The sequence below is a fragment of the Perognathus longimembris genome, chromosome 22 (genome assembly GCF_023159225.1).
Source record: "Perognathus longimembris pacificus isolate PPM17 chromosome 22, ASM2315922v1, whole genome shotgun sequence".
NCBI classification, from domain to species: Eukaryota; Metazoa; Chordata; class Mammalia; order Rodentia; family Heteromyidae; genus Perognathus; species Perognathus longimembris.
Genome location: NC_063182.1, coordinates 13,981,829 through 13,996,406, shown reverse-complemented (window position 1 = coordinate 13,996,406; position 14,578 = coordinate 13,981,829). Strand labels below are relative to the sequence as shown.

The window sequence follows — 14,578 nt, the reverse complement described above, 5'->3', positions numbered from 1 at the left end:
ATTAATTAGGTTACAGCTAAGAAATATTATACAATGGCTAAAATCTTACAGTGTTTATATATACTAACATTGCTTTCATATATAGTTCTCAAGTTATTACAGCATGAAGAGTAAAGAAATAATATTTTAAAACTTCATAATAATAAATTTTTTAATGAAAATTGATAAATTGACACTATTGGAGAAATGAAAGACAGTGGGAGAAATGGTACTACTATTGGTCTCTTTCTATATCAGTGGTATATAGCATCAATCAGATTAGACTAAGATGTTCCTTTAATTTATATCCAAAGAGACAAACTTTTCTATACACAAAGTTTCACGATTTCTACAACAAATAAAAAATTCCTATTACAAATGCATACACACACATATTTTGTGGCATGTGTACACAGCATTCTTGCCAGAACATTCTTAAAGTCTATGAGGTTTACACCCATTCTTCCTTGTAATCCAGAGATAGAGAATACAAATAGAGACCATAAAAACTATCATATGTATTATCATCTTAATATAAATTAATACCTTGTGAAATCTGGAGTTAATAACTAACCACAGTTTAAGGAATAAAATCACTAATGTCATTATGATCTATATAGAAATTTTGTAAGAAAATACTTTGGGAAAATATTAGCAGAGATAAATATAAAACATGCTGAGGGTTGGTACTGCCTGTGAGATTCGAATTTCAAAATATTTAGGATCCTCTTTTAGCTAATAAACAGTAAGTGTTTTACAGGGTTTTTGTTTTTGCAGTTTTACGTTTTTTGTTGTTGTTGGTATATTTTGTCTGTGGTTTTACAGATGCAACCCAGTGCTTTGCCATAATACTAGCATAATGTTCTACCAATAACCTCCATATCTCTCCCCTTTTAAAGGTTTATCATGCTATCCAGTGTACTATACATGAGCTTACTAATTCTAGTCATGAGGAATATTTAAGACTTAGATCTCAATTAATGCATAAAAATAAACAGATTTAATCTTGACTATGGTATCACTAAATAAACTTTTTAATATATATTAAATGTACAAAAAAATTTCACTGCAGTATTTCCCTACAAACATGTACGTTGATGAAACGCACCCCTTCTATTGCTCTTTTTTGTGCCATCTTCTTCACTAAATAATAATTAACAGCAAGGTTTGGTGGCTCATGTCTGTAATCCTAGCTACTTAGGAGGCAGAGATCTGAGCCATCATCCTTTGAAGCCAGTCTTGGCAGGAAAGTCTGTGGGACTCTCCAATTAACCAGCAAAACAGCCAAAAGTGGAATGGTGGCTCAAAGATAGAGTACTAGCCTTGAGCAAAAAGGTCAGGGAAAGTTTTCAGGCCCTGATTTTGAACCCTGGGACCAGCACCAAAAAAAGAAAAAGAAAATAATTAGCTAACTAAACCTTGTCTATGATAAAAATGTGAAAATGTGTCAGAAATATGAGATTTTAGTATTGATAAAAATTCATCTGCATAATGAAATTACTACCAAATCACACATTAGAGGTGTGAGAAAATAACTTTTTAAGAAATAAATGGATAATTTCCATTGATTTCTTTCACCTTTTTAAATAACAGAAAACATATATGAAATTGCAATAGTTAAAATATATTTACATACATCCTTGCATTTTAAGAAAAATAATTATCAAGATGGCAGAGTAAGTTAAAGGAAAAAGCCCCAAATACAGAAAATGACAAAAAATTAAAATGGGGCTAAAAACAAAAGAATATATAAATATATAAAAACATTTTGTCTCTGTAAAATAAATGATCACTGAAATGGCAAATTGTATTTTATTAGTTAATATATGTAGCATTTTTTCTCAGATTTACAGAATCTTTAATCAGTTTAATAATTTCAGATCTGAGATTTATTTCCTAAAGCTATTTTTATTTATTTATTTTGACTAGCATATATTAACTGGACAAGGTGTTTCATTGTGATCTATCCTTTCATTTATCAAATTCATTCCACTTAGTACTTTTCTGTAATTGCTCCTGTTTTGTAATTTGTAATGGTTTCCTTTTTTAGTTTTTATGGGAGTATAAATCAGCTTCCTATTTACTAATATAGAAAAAACCAAAAATGGACGTAACTTTTCAAAAAATGATTTACATTCCTACCACGAAAAACTTAACAAAGGGAAGTTAAATGCACAAAAAATTAGAACTAGAGATCTTTTTATCAAATATATAGTCAACTAGAAGTAAAACACAGTAACTCCTGGAGCTGGTGGCTCACATCTGTAATACTAGCTACTCAGGATGCTAAGATCTGAGGATCATGGTTCAAAGCCAACCTGGGTAGGAAAGTCTATAAAATTCTTATTTCCAGCTAACCATCAAAAAACCAGAAGTGGAGCTGTGTCTCAAAGTGGTAGAGCATTAACCTTGAGCAAAAGAGCTTAGGACCCTGATTCCAACACCAGCAACCAACAAGAAACAATAGTGAATAGAATACAAGAATAACATAAAATTAACTAAAAGAGTAATTTTCCAAATTTCATACAATAAAATTATAGATTGCAACTTTACTCTAAACTCATAAACTACTCTATTCTCATACACACATAGCTTATGACACGTTTTCTCTTCAACAGTAATTTTCATTTCTTGACAATGACACCATACTGTGAATAAGGAACAAAACTGAAGGTCACTGTATTTATTTAAAATTCTAGAAAGCTCAAATTGAAAAAAGATTCTTTTTGTAAGCTTTTGATAGTATGTAATTTTTTACAAATAATTTCATTTTGAATGAGACAAAATTTAAATCAGGTATAACCTCCAAATTAAAAGAAATTAATTTTCACTTGAACTAATGTTTGTGTGATCTAAACTAAATCTGAAAAATCAATCTACTAGTTTAACCAACTTCAGTCAGCTTCCACTATTGTCATCAATTAATCTGTATGGATTTGTCCACTCATTTTACCTTCTCTCTGTCATTACTGGAATGTCTATGCTCCAACTTACAGAAATATATTAGCTGACTATTCACTCCAATCAATATTAAAACATATTTAAATACAAAACATTTTCCCCTCCAGCCTCTAACCCCATGTCTTTCCTCTTACAGTGAGAATTGAACTGTTGCCTCTATTTACTACCTCATTTCTTCCATTCTTTCCTCTTATTTCTTTTGAACTTTCTATTCTCCCATATCTTCGAGCATACCACTTAAAATATATTAGTCTACAATATGTGAACCAATTTAAAATTCTCATTGCCTTTGCCCCATAAGCAACAGTCAGCTCAGCTGGTCACTATCTCCTCCTTTAATTCTTTCCTTACTTGGGTTCAACATTTGCAGTATTGCCTCTTATCCTGACTGCTAACTGTCTTCACTACTCACTATTCTTTTTATCTAACCTCTTCAGTGGCTGTATCTAAACTATCTCAAACTTGCTTGTTGCTCACTAATTTTACTACCATTCACACAGTCATTTAAATAGCTTCCCATCTGTTACATCTTCTTCTGTACTTGCAATCCCACATTCTATTATATACACAAAAGCCAGATTAACATTGTTAAAATATAAGTCTCATAATTCTCTCATTCTTGATCTTTCCCCTTTACCCATATTCACTTTGAGTTTTGGCTTAAACATATCAGATGTTTTGTACATAAGTATATTTTTCTGCCTATTTTTTCCCCAATTAGTCACCTTCTGACTCAATTCCATTTCTGGTATTTTAGACAATCCATATCGTATTATGATCCTGGCAATGCTATCATCTCTTTTTAATTTATCTCTTGATCACTTACCACAACTCATATATTATAGTTATTTTACCTTGCTATGTTTCTCTGAATGCAATTTAAATCCCATAATTACAAGGGTTTTGCATTGGGTCCCTACTGTCCAGAAAAATCCCTAGCAACTTAATAGGTTTTCAAATATCTTTTCTAAATGAATGAATTGAATATTCATTTTATACGGTTTCCAATCCCCCTAGGAAATTTATAAAACTCTAGAAAAATAATCCTTAGATGTAAACATTTGCTGGACACTTGATCTTCACTGAATAAGGCTGCACTATTTCAAACTGAACTGTTAATTTGCCTTCTTTTTTCCCTCTACCCCTTGGCAGCTTTTTCCTGAACAGCGAGAGAAGGTATCAAGTTCAGAAGAAGCTAATGTTATCTGTAATGGAGCTAGATTACTCTGTTATGATGTTTATCCTATAGCCTTAGCTAGATAAGATCTAAAAAGTTAAACTAGAAAGTGTATTTCATCATTGCTTATGATTGCCTTGCTCTTACTAATGAACTGATACATGTTACCATAATACTTTTAACACTAAGTATTTGAAGTTTTAGAATTAAAAATTAAAGACAATTTTTAGGAAAAACAAAGGCTTGATAATATTTCTCATTGGTGTTTCTTATTATTAGAGTGAGATAATGAACAAATACGTATATGTCTCTTACCTGGAGCCAACACAGCTGGGCCAGACATGTTTCCACCTTCCTCATCAGTACTTTCATCATAGATTGCATTTTGGTCAGCATTTATTTCAGAAAAAGTTGTCGTTTCTCTAGAAATGGGTAAAGCGCAATTAGTAAATCATTGGTTCACTACTAGGTAAATACCAAATTCATCAATATACAATTATATAAAACATTCCTGGAGATTCTAATGGAACAAACATATAGTGAAACATACAATTTAGATAAAACTTGTATTGAATATATTAACCATTAAGTAAAAGTTTCTTTTACATATCAATGTGAATGTGCATATTATTGCTTTCTGGATCAATTTTTCATCACTTTCTATTCTTTTATCAAAATATCATTCTAATAAATTACCTCTGTAGGTCAGAGCTTTTAATGTTTTAATAATAGTAAAGCAGTTCGACATTTTATTTGCTTATCCCAAAAATGAATCATGTAGAGTTAAAGGACTTGCCTAGGGATATATACTAATAGACCTAGTGTCATATAATATCTGAATTAGAACAGTCTGTCATTTTATACACTGTAAAACCGTGCTTCCTTTAACGCACGCCAACTACTAATGACTTAAGTATTTTTCCTTAGCAATCAAGCATGCGCACACTCAGGAAGATCACACTGTAATCAGGCAACATAAATGCTTTGTGAAATTAAACATTAATCACATAATTCCTAAACTAAGCAGTTTAGACATCAAATCATATATGTGCATCCAACTTTGCAGTCTTGAGGGAGTTAGTCTTATTTTTTTCTTATTGGTACCTAAGAATTAAATAAATACCATTTAGATAACCCTCATGCAGTAGGCACATATGAAAATACCATTTTGAGAATTCTCTATTCTGTGATTTCGTTTGCCTTACAGCAGAATTTCTACAAACAAACTAAAAAATGATCTCATATTACTAACAACTGATACCTAACTTTTATTAAGTTTATGAGAAATTCTGTTTTTATTTATGAACCTGTCATTTAAACTTAGAAATATCATACTTGTCATCTTCAGTATTCTTCTCCACTTCTTGATATTCACTTAACAGTTTATGCAGGCTTCTGATCTTTGTTTTCTTTTCATTCAACACCAGAATAAACCTTTTGTAAAGATCGGACTCTAATGCTTCTTTGGCATTCACACATTTTTCAAACCTAAAAAATTAACCAAAAAAAATCATTAGATTTTCAAATACTATTTTTATTCGGTTTAATACTCATGAACATTTCAAGAAAGCTTTTCAAAAAATACAATTAAAATTTATTTTGTATTTGTTTTTTTTTGCCAGTCCTGGGCCTTGGACTCAGGGCCTGAGCACTGTCCCTGTCTTCTTTTTGCTCAAGGTTAGCACTCTGCCACTTGAGCCACAGCACCACTTCTGGCCATTTTCTGTATATGTGGTGGTGCTGGGGAATCGAACCCAGGGCTTCATGTATACGAGGCAAGTACTCTTGCCACTAGGTCATATTCCCAGCCCCTTGTATTATTTTAATTGATATAAGCATCTTAAGGATAGTTAAATTAGAAATTATTTTAGTATTTTTAATTTACATGCTTTGATAATAAAGACAAAATCTGATAGAAATAAAGCTTTACAAAGTGTTAATATCTAAATGTAAAATTTTATTCACATATATTGTCTTTACAAAAGAATGTTTTGTGGGATTTATTTTAGGTTTGTTTCTTGTTTTTGTTTTTTGGCAGAGCTAAGGATTTAATTCACTAATCAGGCAAGTGCTCTTCCACTGAGCTAAATCCCAACCCTCAAAACAATATTTTTATGCAAACAATTTCCAATAAGAAGATATAGCTTTCCTTCTTCAGTACTTTGTTAATAGTACTGTAACCCATCATGTTTTTGTTTTATGATGAAGCGGTGGAATAGCTAGGCTGCTTGATTGTCCCAATAGACCATAAGAACTTCAACACAACATGAATGAGTTATATTTATAATCCTGTCATGTATACAAACAGACACATACACATACACACATGTACACAAAGATAATTAACTAAGGCATTTGATATTTCCTAGTTGATAATAATAAAACAAGAAAGATAAACATTTATCTTCAGTTTTAGATATAAAAACAATTTATAGAATTCTGTATTATTTCAATTCTTCCTACTATATCTATATGAACTAACAAGTGATTTCACTTTATTTTTAAAAAATAACTATTGTTAAGTAGCTATACAAGGTGTTTCAATTCAACATGTCAGATTATGAATACAAAGCCTCTTGATCAGTGTCATACCTTCCATCTGTCACATGTCATCAAATTTACAGATTAAAATACAAATTATTTCTTTTAAAATATACTTTGAAATGTAGTTATGTTCTGCCTCTTTTTCTCTTTTTCACTCTGGCAATTGATACCCCAGTTGTTCTTTTTGTGTGTGTATTAGTATTTTTATCCTACATATATATTCACACAAATAAATTTCAGTGAAGTAGAATGGAAAATGTTAAAATGGGATGGTTTTCACAAAAGACCAATAATTTCTACAACCTACTTATTTAGAGACGTAAAAACTTCTCACAGGATGCAAAGGAACATATGTCAGTATATTTCTGGAAGCAACGACAGCAATTTTTTTACAGCATAGCTTCTGTTAGGCTGTGAACTTCGTAAGAGCAGTGAGAGCATGTGTGTTTCTCTGGCTAACTTATCGTAAATGCCCATAACATATTGGCATTTGACAAATGTTGAGTAGGTATTTATTGGATAAGTAAAGTGGGTGACTTAATAAACATGTATTTTCCATTTGTAATGCTGGTTCATTATACATCTCTGACAATATTTTTTTCTTCCTGTTCTAGACCATTTTTTCTGTGATGCTATTTGCCTTGAGATGTACAAAGACTTTCAAAGATGCTGAAGTTCCCTTTCTTGGTTGATGACTGGCTTTTAGCTGTTTCTGGAAGCTTCATATGAGCGCCACTGGTTCTGAAAAATGGGTAGCCAACGGTATAGATCAATCATTCAATTATATATGCAATTGAGATACGTTATACACAAGGTCAATGAGGCTATACTTGGTACAACACAGCATACTGCCTAAGTACTCATTCATCTTTGAGTGAGTAGAAAATATTCACTTTAAAAAGCATGATAAAAATTACAGTAGATACACAAATGAGTAAAATTATTAATATCAGTTTTGATGTACATACACAATTGTATATATTGCAATTTAAACAACTGGCAGTGTAGTAGATGTGTTTTATACTACAATCACTACCAACATATGAGTAATACATTGAACTAAAATGTTAGGAAAGCTACAACATTATAGAGACAGAAATTTATGTGCTCCATCATCTTATTAACAGAAACTGTGTTAGCAGAAACATCATTATACTGCATGACTATTTATGGATATTTTACTATTTAAAAGCTATGCATCATAGCCAGGTGCCAAAGGCTCACACTTACAAACCTAGCTATTCAAGAGGCTGAGATGTAAAGATTGAAGTTCAACAGAAGCCCAGAAAACTATAGGTTGGTAAGACTCATATAACCAGCAAAAAGGCCAGAAGTGGAGCTGTTGCTTGGATGGTAGAGTAATACCCTAGAATACAAAATCTAAGGACAGGAGCAAGACACTGAGTTCAAGCTCTAGTACTAGCATATACACATAAGTACATGTACATAGATATTCATCTTCATTGGCTTTTAATTTTGTGGCAAATATTATTAATATTTCAGATGCAAAACGACATAAGTGTAGTATAATTATTATATTTTCTATGTAAAAGTGTATGTATGTATAGCTAATCACATAGTGTCTAATGCAACATGATAACAAATGCTTACTATGAATAACTAAAATAATTTTATATGCTATAATAAATATGGTAAAAATATTACATATTACAATTTCTTAAATAAGATTTCAGAAATTGCCATCAATTAGACATTCATGTAATTTACTTGTCAACTCACAAGCCTAATTAAACTTAACACGTATATACATCTTAATGTTAGTTATCACAATGAAATATTCATAATGTGCATTGAAATATTATAATCTAAGTAACTGGCACCCAAAATACTTGTGGTATCACTTCTTTAATAAGAAAAACAATCAAATAAGATGAATAGTTAACCTTCATGTTATTTACAAGTTTGTTTTTTGCAACCAAACTTTTTATGGTGATGATGAATACACTTTTCAGAACTGTGAATATGAATAGTTGCAGGACATTAATCTACTTTTACTTATTATTTCAATACTTAGCAAGAAATACATGGTATATGCTATACCATATTTTTAATAGTATTCCTCTTCTATAGAAGTATGAGCTTACTATGCCCTCCATATTACTATGCTTTCCACATTAATTGACTCCTGCTAAGCTTCTGTCTTAAGAATTGAGCAGATATTACTATGTGAGATTATTAGTACAGGAGAGATGTAGGATTCAGTGCTAAGTCTAGGTACACTAAAAGTCTGCCCACATACCATTAGAACAGAAGACAGTCTTAGATGATATCGAAGATCAAACTAGATAAAAACACAAACAGTAACAAACAAGAAAGATTTAATTACGCTTCAAGCTTTCAACAATGACTATTAAAAATAGATCAATAATGGAAACTTTAATGTAGAACCTTAGCACTGAACTAATACCTGTATTAAAAAAGGGTAAATAAAAAATGATAAAAGGATGAAAAGACAAATACAGAAAAAATGCAGAATATTCAAAATAACATTTCTGAGTAGCAAATATCTAGGGAGTAATAAATTAAAAACAGTAAGAAAAACATGAGCAAATGAAATATTTCATGAAGAAATAATATCCAAATAAAATAAAGGATAGCCAAGAATAAAACAATAAATGTGCATGTTTGCTAGTGAAACACTGTAGAAATCATTATATTTATAAGGAGTTCTAGACACATTTAAATCCTGATCAAGATTGTAAAGCAAAAGAAAATCTGAGTACACAAAACAAAGAATGCCAAAGACAGGGAAAAATGGTGGTATAAATTTATTAATAAGGCTTAATTCTTGAAGAAGATGGTAACCAGCTGTTCCTCATGCTTTCTGCTGAAAGAACAAGAGGAATGGCCTTCAGCAATAACATGAAACATTCTGATTACCAATAGAATAAAGCAGAAATTTTCTGCGACTATTCTTAAATTCTTCAATGGGCTACCATGGAGGGTCTTTAAACATCATATTTAATTATCTGTAGATAATGTGATTCTCTATCTTGAAGGCAAAAGGAAAAAAGGAAGAGTGTTCAAGGTCTTCTATTCTAATGATTCCATGAGTGTCAACTCAATTTACTAAAATGCCTAACCAGAGAATTTCTACATACCTATTCAGTAACATGAAACTTGAGCATTTTTTATTTGAAATTAAGTAGGAAATACCACTGAAATAAATAAATATAGCTAATAAGATGATGATTCATATAGAAATTTTCTAATTATTCATCCTTAAATTAACTTAAATCCTCTGATACTACTGGTTGAAAATTGAGTAAAGACCACAATTTTCTATATATATATATATATATATATATATACATATATATTCAATATATATATGGTAGCAGCAATACATTTATTGCTCTTTATATTCATGTTGTAATACATCTTTCCTCAGTTGAGCTTCTTTTTGTAAACCCCCAAATAAAAAGAAGGTAATATTTGCTTTTAGATATTTATGTCTATTATTGACACTTTTTTTCCTTTTCCAGATATATTCTCTAAACAAACACTTGCAAGAATGAGCTAGAATTCATATTTTTGGTAATGGATGTCTTTTCTCACTATGTCATAAATACCTTTCATGTTAATAAACTCATGTGTACCTGATTGATTTTTGCTCATCATATACCCTACTGTATAGTCAGATGTATTCCAATTCATCTACAATAGCTGCTAGAGGAATTCTCATCCCTTTCTTTGTGTCCTTTTTCCCTTCTAGCATCCCGCTTTTCCACATGCAGTCTGGGACAGGTGAGGAAGGAATTATTGTATGGTGGATGAATACTGTCACAATTAGAGCCTGCGTGAAGACCCAATTAATGATAGCCAGGCCTAACATTAGGTCTCACATTCGAATGGTTCTTTACTCAGTTACCTAACTTGGTGCACTAATGTCTTTTTTCTAATTTCTCTAAAGATGAGTTTTAGTTTTGCTACCTGTGAACGTTGGAGCTGTAAATATGATTTGCTAAGGTATTAAGATTGTAGATAGCGCTGTGTGACTGGCAATGACCAGGGAGATTTACAGCTCCCGTTTTTTAATGGGTCTCATACTATTTATTTTGATTATGTTTAAGTAATTATACAAAGATACTTCAATTCAAAACATTTGACTGTGAGTACAATGCACCTACATCAATATTTCCGCTTTACAGCTTTTAAAACCACTTGCTCCTCTCAGATGGAAGCAAACCAAATTTAGGAACTAGATAGCACAATTCATCTACATTCTGGTATGCAAACAAAACCGCAGAGAATTTTCTAGAGGGTGCTTTTTCCTCTTGGTTTGTTAGTTCACCCAGTGGCACATATTGTCAGCTTCCAAAGAAGGCATCTGACCCAAGGTAAACAAGAACTACCACAAAAAAGAAAAGACACCTGAACAAGAATAATAAAACTGGTAATAGACACATGGATGTGCTTTTTAACAAACATGAAATCACTTGCCACAGTAAGGCAAAAGCATTCTCGGGGAGTTCAGAAAGAGCAAATCAAACATCTGTGTTCCACATAATATTTGTATCCCTCACACAAATGGTTTCACAGCACAGGGTGCGATTGTCTCCAAGACCTCATCTTCGTTCCCTGCCGCTTTCAATTCTATGGGAGTGGTGTTGCATACTGATGAGATAATACTTCTTTCAACCTCTGGCACACATTTTAAAGCAATTTGTTCAAGTACCAAGTATCCAGTCTGCATTTTTTGTGGGCAATTTGTGGATGAAATTTCCATCATCGTGAGGGTATTTTGAGTTTTAAAAATAAAAACATAATGGCTTATCATGAACACAGTGCATCACTTTTGATTTGATTTCATATAGAAAATAAAAAAGACACCCAAACTACAGTACACATGCATGAAATGCTTTCTAGCTCTGACATTTAATATTGATTCATACTAAATGAATTAAACAGAGGTAAAAGAGAATTTCACTTATTTTCTTATATGGCTTTCTAATATATAAAAATTGTATTAGACTCTGTACTACATATTTATTTGGTAACTGGAGATAAAAATTAATTTATAATTAAAAGAATACGACACATTTTCCCAATATAATAAAAGTCAAATCTAATTATGTGCTAATTGTATTAAACATTTTCTATGAATTGAATTAATTAAATACACAGAAAAATAACTTCTTTCAGTTATTTTCCACACACATTCATTCATAGGAAGTTGTAAAACTCAGTATTTCGTGTACTAACTTATATACTTATAAATAGTTTTGTAGAACAATAATGGCTGCCCTCAAAACACTTTTACATGATACAGGTTCTCGTGTTCAAGAACAATCAACTTAGATGAGAGATAAGAAATCTAATGAATGCAATTATTACTATGATTACTACAACTAACACATATACACGATACACATTTCATCTGTCTCTATAGGTATATAAATGTTCACAAAACATTTGATTTCTATAAAATATCTTTTTTTGTAATTTATTAATTAAACACGAATTTTTTGACAAGGTGTTGTGCAAAAAGGGTACAGTTACATAGTAGGGCAGTGTATAAAATATCTTTTATACAACACAATACAAGATACATAAAAGATATCTAGATTGTGATATAGGTGAGAAAGTTCATAACTGAGAAAATATGCAACTTCCTTTTTCATCATTTAAAAAATAAGAGACAAGCTAGGAAAATAAAGAGCTTCTAAACGTCTTCTCCAGAAGCCATAATTGCTTCATCTTTTAAAAACACCTATGGTAGGAGTTTCCAATCAGGAAAAAACAAGTCTCTAGTAAGAGCCAAAGCACACATTATTTGAAATAGTTACCATTCTTTGATTCAATTAAGGAATCAATTGTGCTCATATATGTTTCAAGTACTTTCATTCATTAACAGTCTGATAAATTATGCTGAATTAATCTTTTTATTGTAAATATATGCTATTTGGGGAGGTGCTAAGGATGGAGTCCAGGGCCTTGAGCAGGCTTAGCATACACCTGATTGCTAATCTATACCTATAAATATATTACCTAAACATTAGTAAATGACATTAAAATACAGGCTTCTAATGCTCAAATTTCAATTACTACTTGGATTCTTATAAGCTTTTTGCTATCAAATAGTATAATTATTTGTATAATTACTTAAATATTTTATTTTAAATAGAGGCTTTTATACATATGTTAGTTTGTGAATCATAAACCCACAAGAATATGAAAAAGCCCAATGTTCTTTTAATGCAAGAACAGTGTGTACATACCGTCCTTGAATATCATTCCAATCTCTCAGAAGCCTTTCATTTTCTTTCTGCAGGTGCTCATTTTTGGCTTGGTTTTCTGCAATGGTGTCCAAGCAGTAACAAATAATTTCTCTAATGACTTCAGCTGTGTTTGCAACTTTCTCTAAGTTGAAGGAACCAAGTCTGAACTAAAACAAAAGGAAAACATGATTAGTTTAGGAATAATATAAAGATTAAGCAATTCAGTTTTAAAGATATATGCTTCATTTTTGAGTAGAAAAACACAAGATTAAATAGAGTGAAACAAAAGGGAGCTACTTCCAATTTATCTACTGTTTATCATAAATGAACAAATAACCTAAAAATAAACTATATAAGTGGTAAATCACTCTTACTTCTACAATAAAAAAGAAAAAAATGTAAATAACACTAGGTAATCTACACCATCTGTTTGCTTTATTTTATTTCACTCTGCTCACAGTCATGAAGACATGTAATAGGTTCTATTAATACAAATTGTAAATTTGAATAGATTGTATATACTACTGAGAAATACAAATATTTTGGTATTTTTTAAAAGTAGAATTTTCAAAACGTGCACTGTACTTTTCATTTAGAGACCAATTTCTCATTATAAATTACTTTAGAATAAAGATAACAATTAAAAATAATCGAAGCACTGGTGGCTCATGAAGAGAAACTTAGCTAGTAAAGAGATTGAGATTGACCTTCCACCCTGGGAAGAAAAGCTTTCTGGAGCTGTCCTAAATAAGTTTTCTCTAATCTAGCAAGTACATAACCCTGTGTTCAAACCCCAATACTGCCAGAGACAAACAAACAACCCCAGTTATTCCCCTACTATAAGATACTTTAAATAGTATATACAGCTTTAGTTATACTTAGGCAATTCTGAAGAAACACAGGTGTTACTGATTCCACATATAATACTAATGGAATGTAATGATTAGTAATAATACTCTTTAATATTAAAATTATTATCATAGCTTTAAAATATTAATAAAGTAAAATAAAAATAATTATGCAACTGTCACATTTTGTGAAGTATAACTCTAATCTATCAGTAGGATACTTATAATAAGAATAGAACTCATCTAAGAATAAATGAAACTATTTTGACAGCATGTCTCTTCCCCTAGAGTAGATACTTGAAAAAAATAATACTCTTGTTGTAGTCATTTCTCAAACTCATTAAAAGTTCTTGCTGGATACTGGTGGCTCATACCTGTAATCCTAGCTACTCAAGAAGCTGAGATTTGCGGACTGTAGTTTGAAGCCAGCCCAGGCAGCAAAGTCATTTCCAATGTACCAAAATGCCAGAAGTAGAACTGTAGCTCAAGTGGGAGAGTGCTAGCCTTGAGCACAAAAACTCGGGGACAGCACCTAGGCCCTGAGTTCAAGCCCCAGGAACTGGCACACACAAAACTATAATTTAAAGCAAAATGTCTACTGACCTATATTTATTGTTCTACAAATTATTAGCATTCAAGGCTATGCTAACACTTTGTTATATTTTAAGGATAATGAAAGTACTCCCCCTTTTTGAGGGGGCTGGTTCAAGGACTTGAATTCCACACCCTGAGTTCTTGCTTGGCTTTTCTGCTCATAGCTGATGCTCTATCACTTGAGTCATGCCTCTGTTTTTGACTTTTGTACTGGTACTTTGCCTGGGCCGGCT

At 31.4% G+C, this 14,578-nt stretch overlaps 1 protein-coding gene across 1 annotated transcript in view; it reads right to left on the bottom strand.

The window, feature by feature from the left end:
• The window catches only part of Xrcc4 (X-ray repair cross complementing 4), a 162,447-nt gene that overhangs the window by 79,594 nt on the left and 68,275 nt on the right, over positions 1-14,578 (bottom strand). Inside the window, exons 4-6 of the mRNA XM_048331064.1 lie at positions 12,904-13,070; positions 5,453-5,605; positions 4,433-4,539 (exon numbers count right to left, since the gene is read on the bottom strand). Coding sequence (XP_048187021.1) covers positions 4,433-4,539; positions 5,453-5,605; positions 12,904-13,070 — 427 coding nt within the window. The remainder of the gene's footprint in view (positions 1-4,432; positions 4,540-5,452; positions 5,606-12,903; positions 13,071-14,578) is intronic.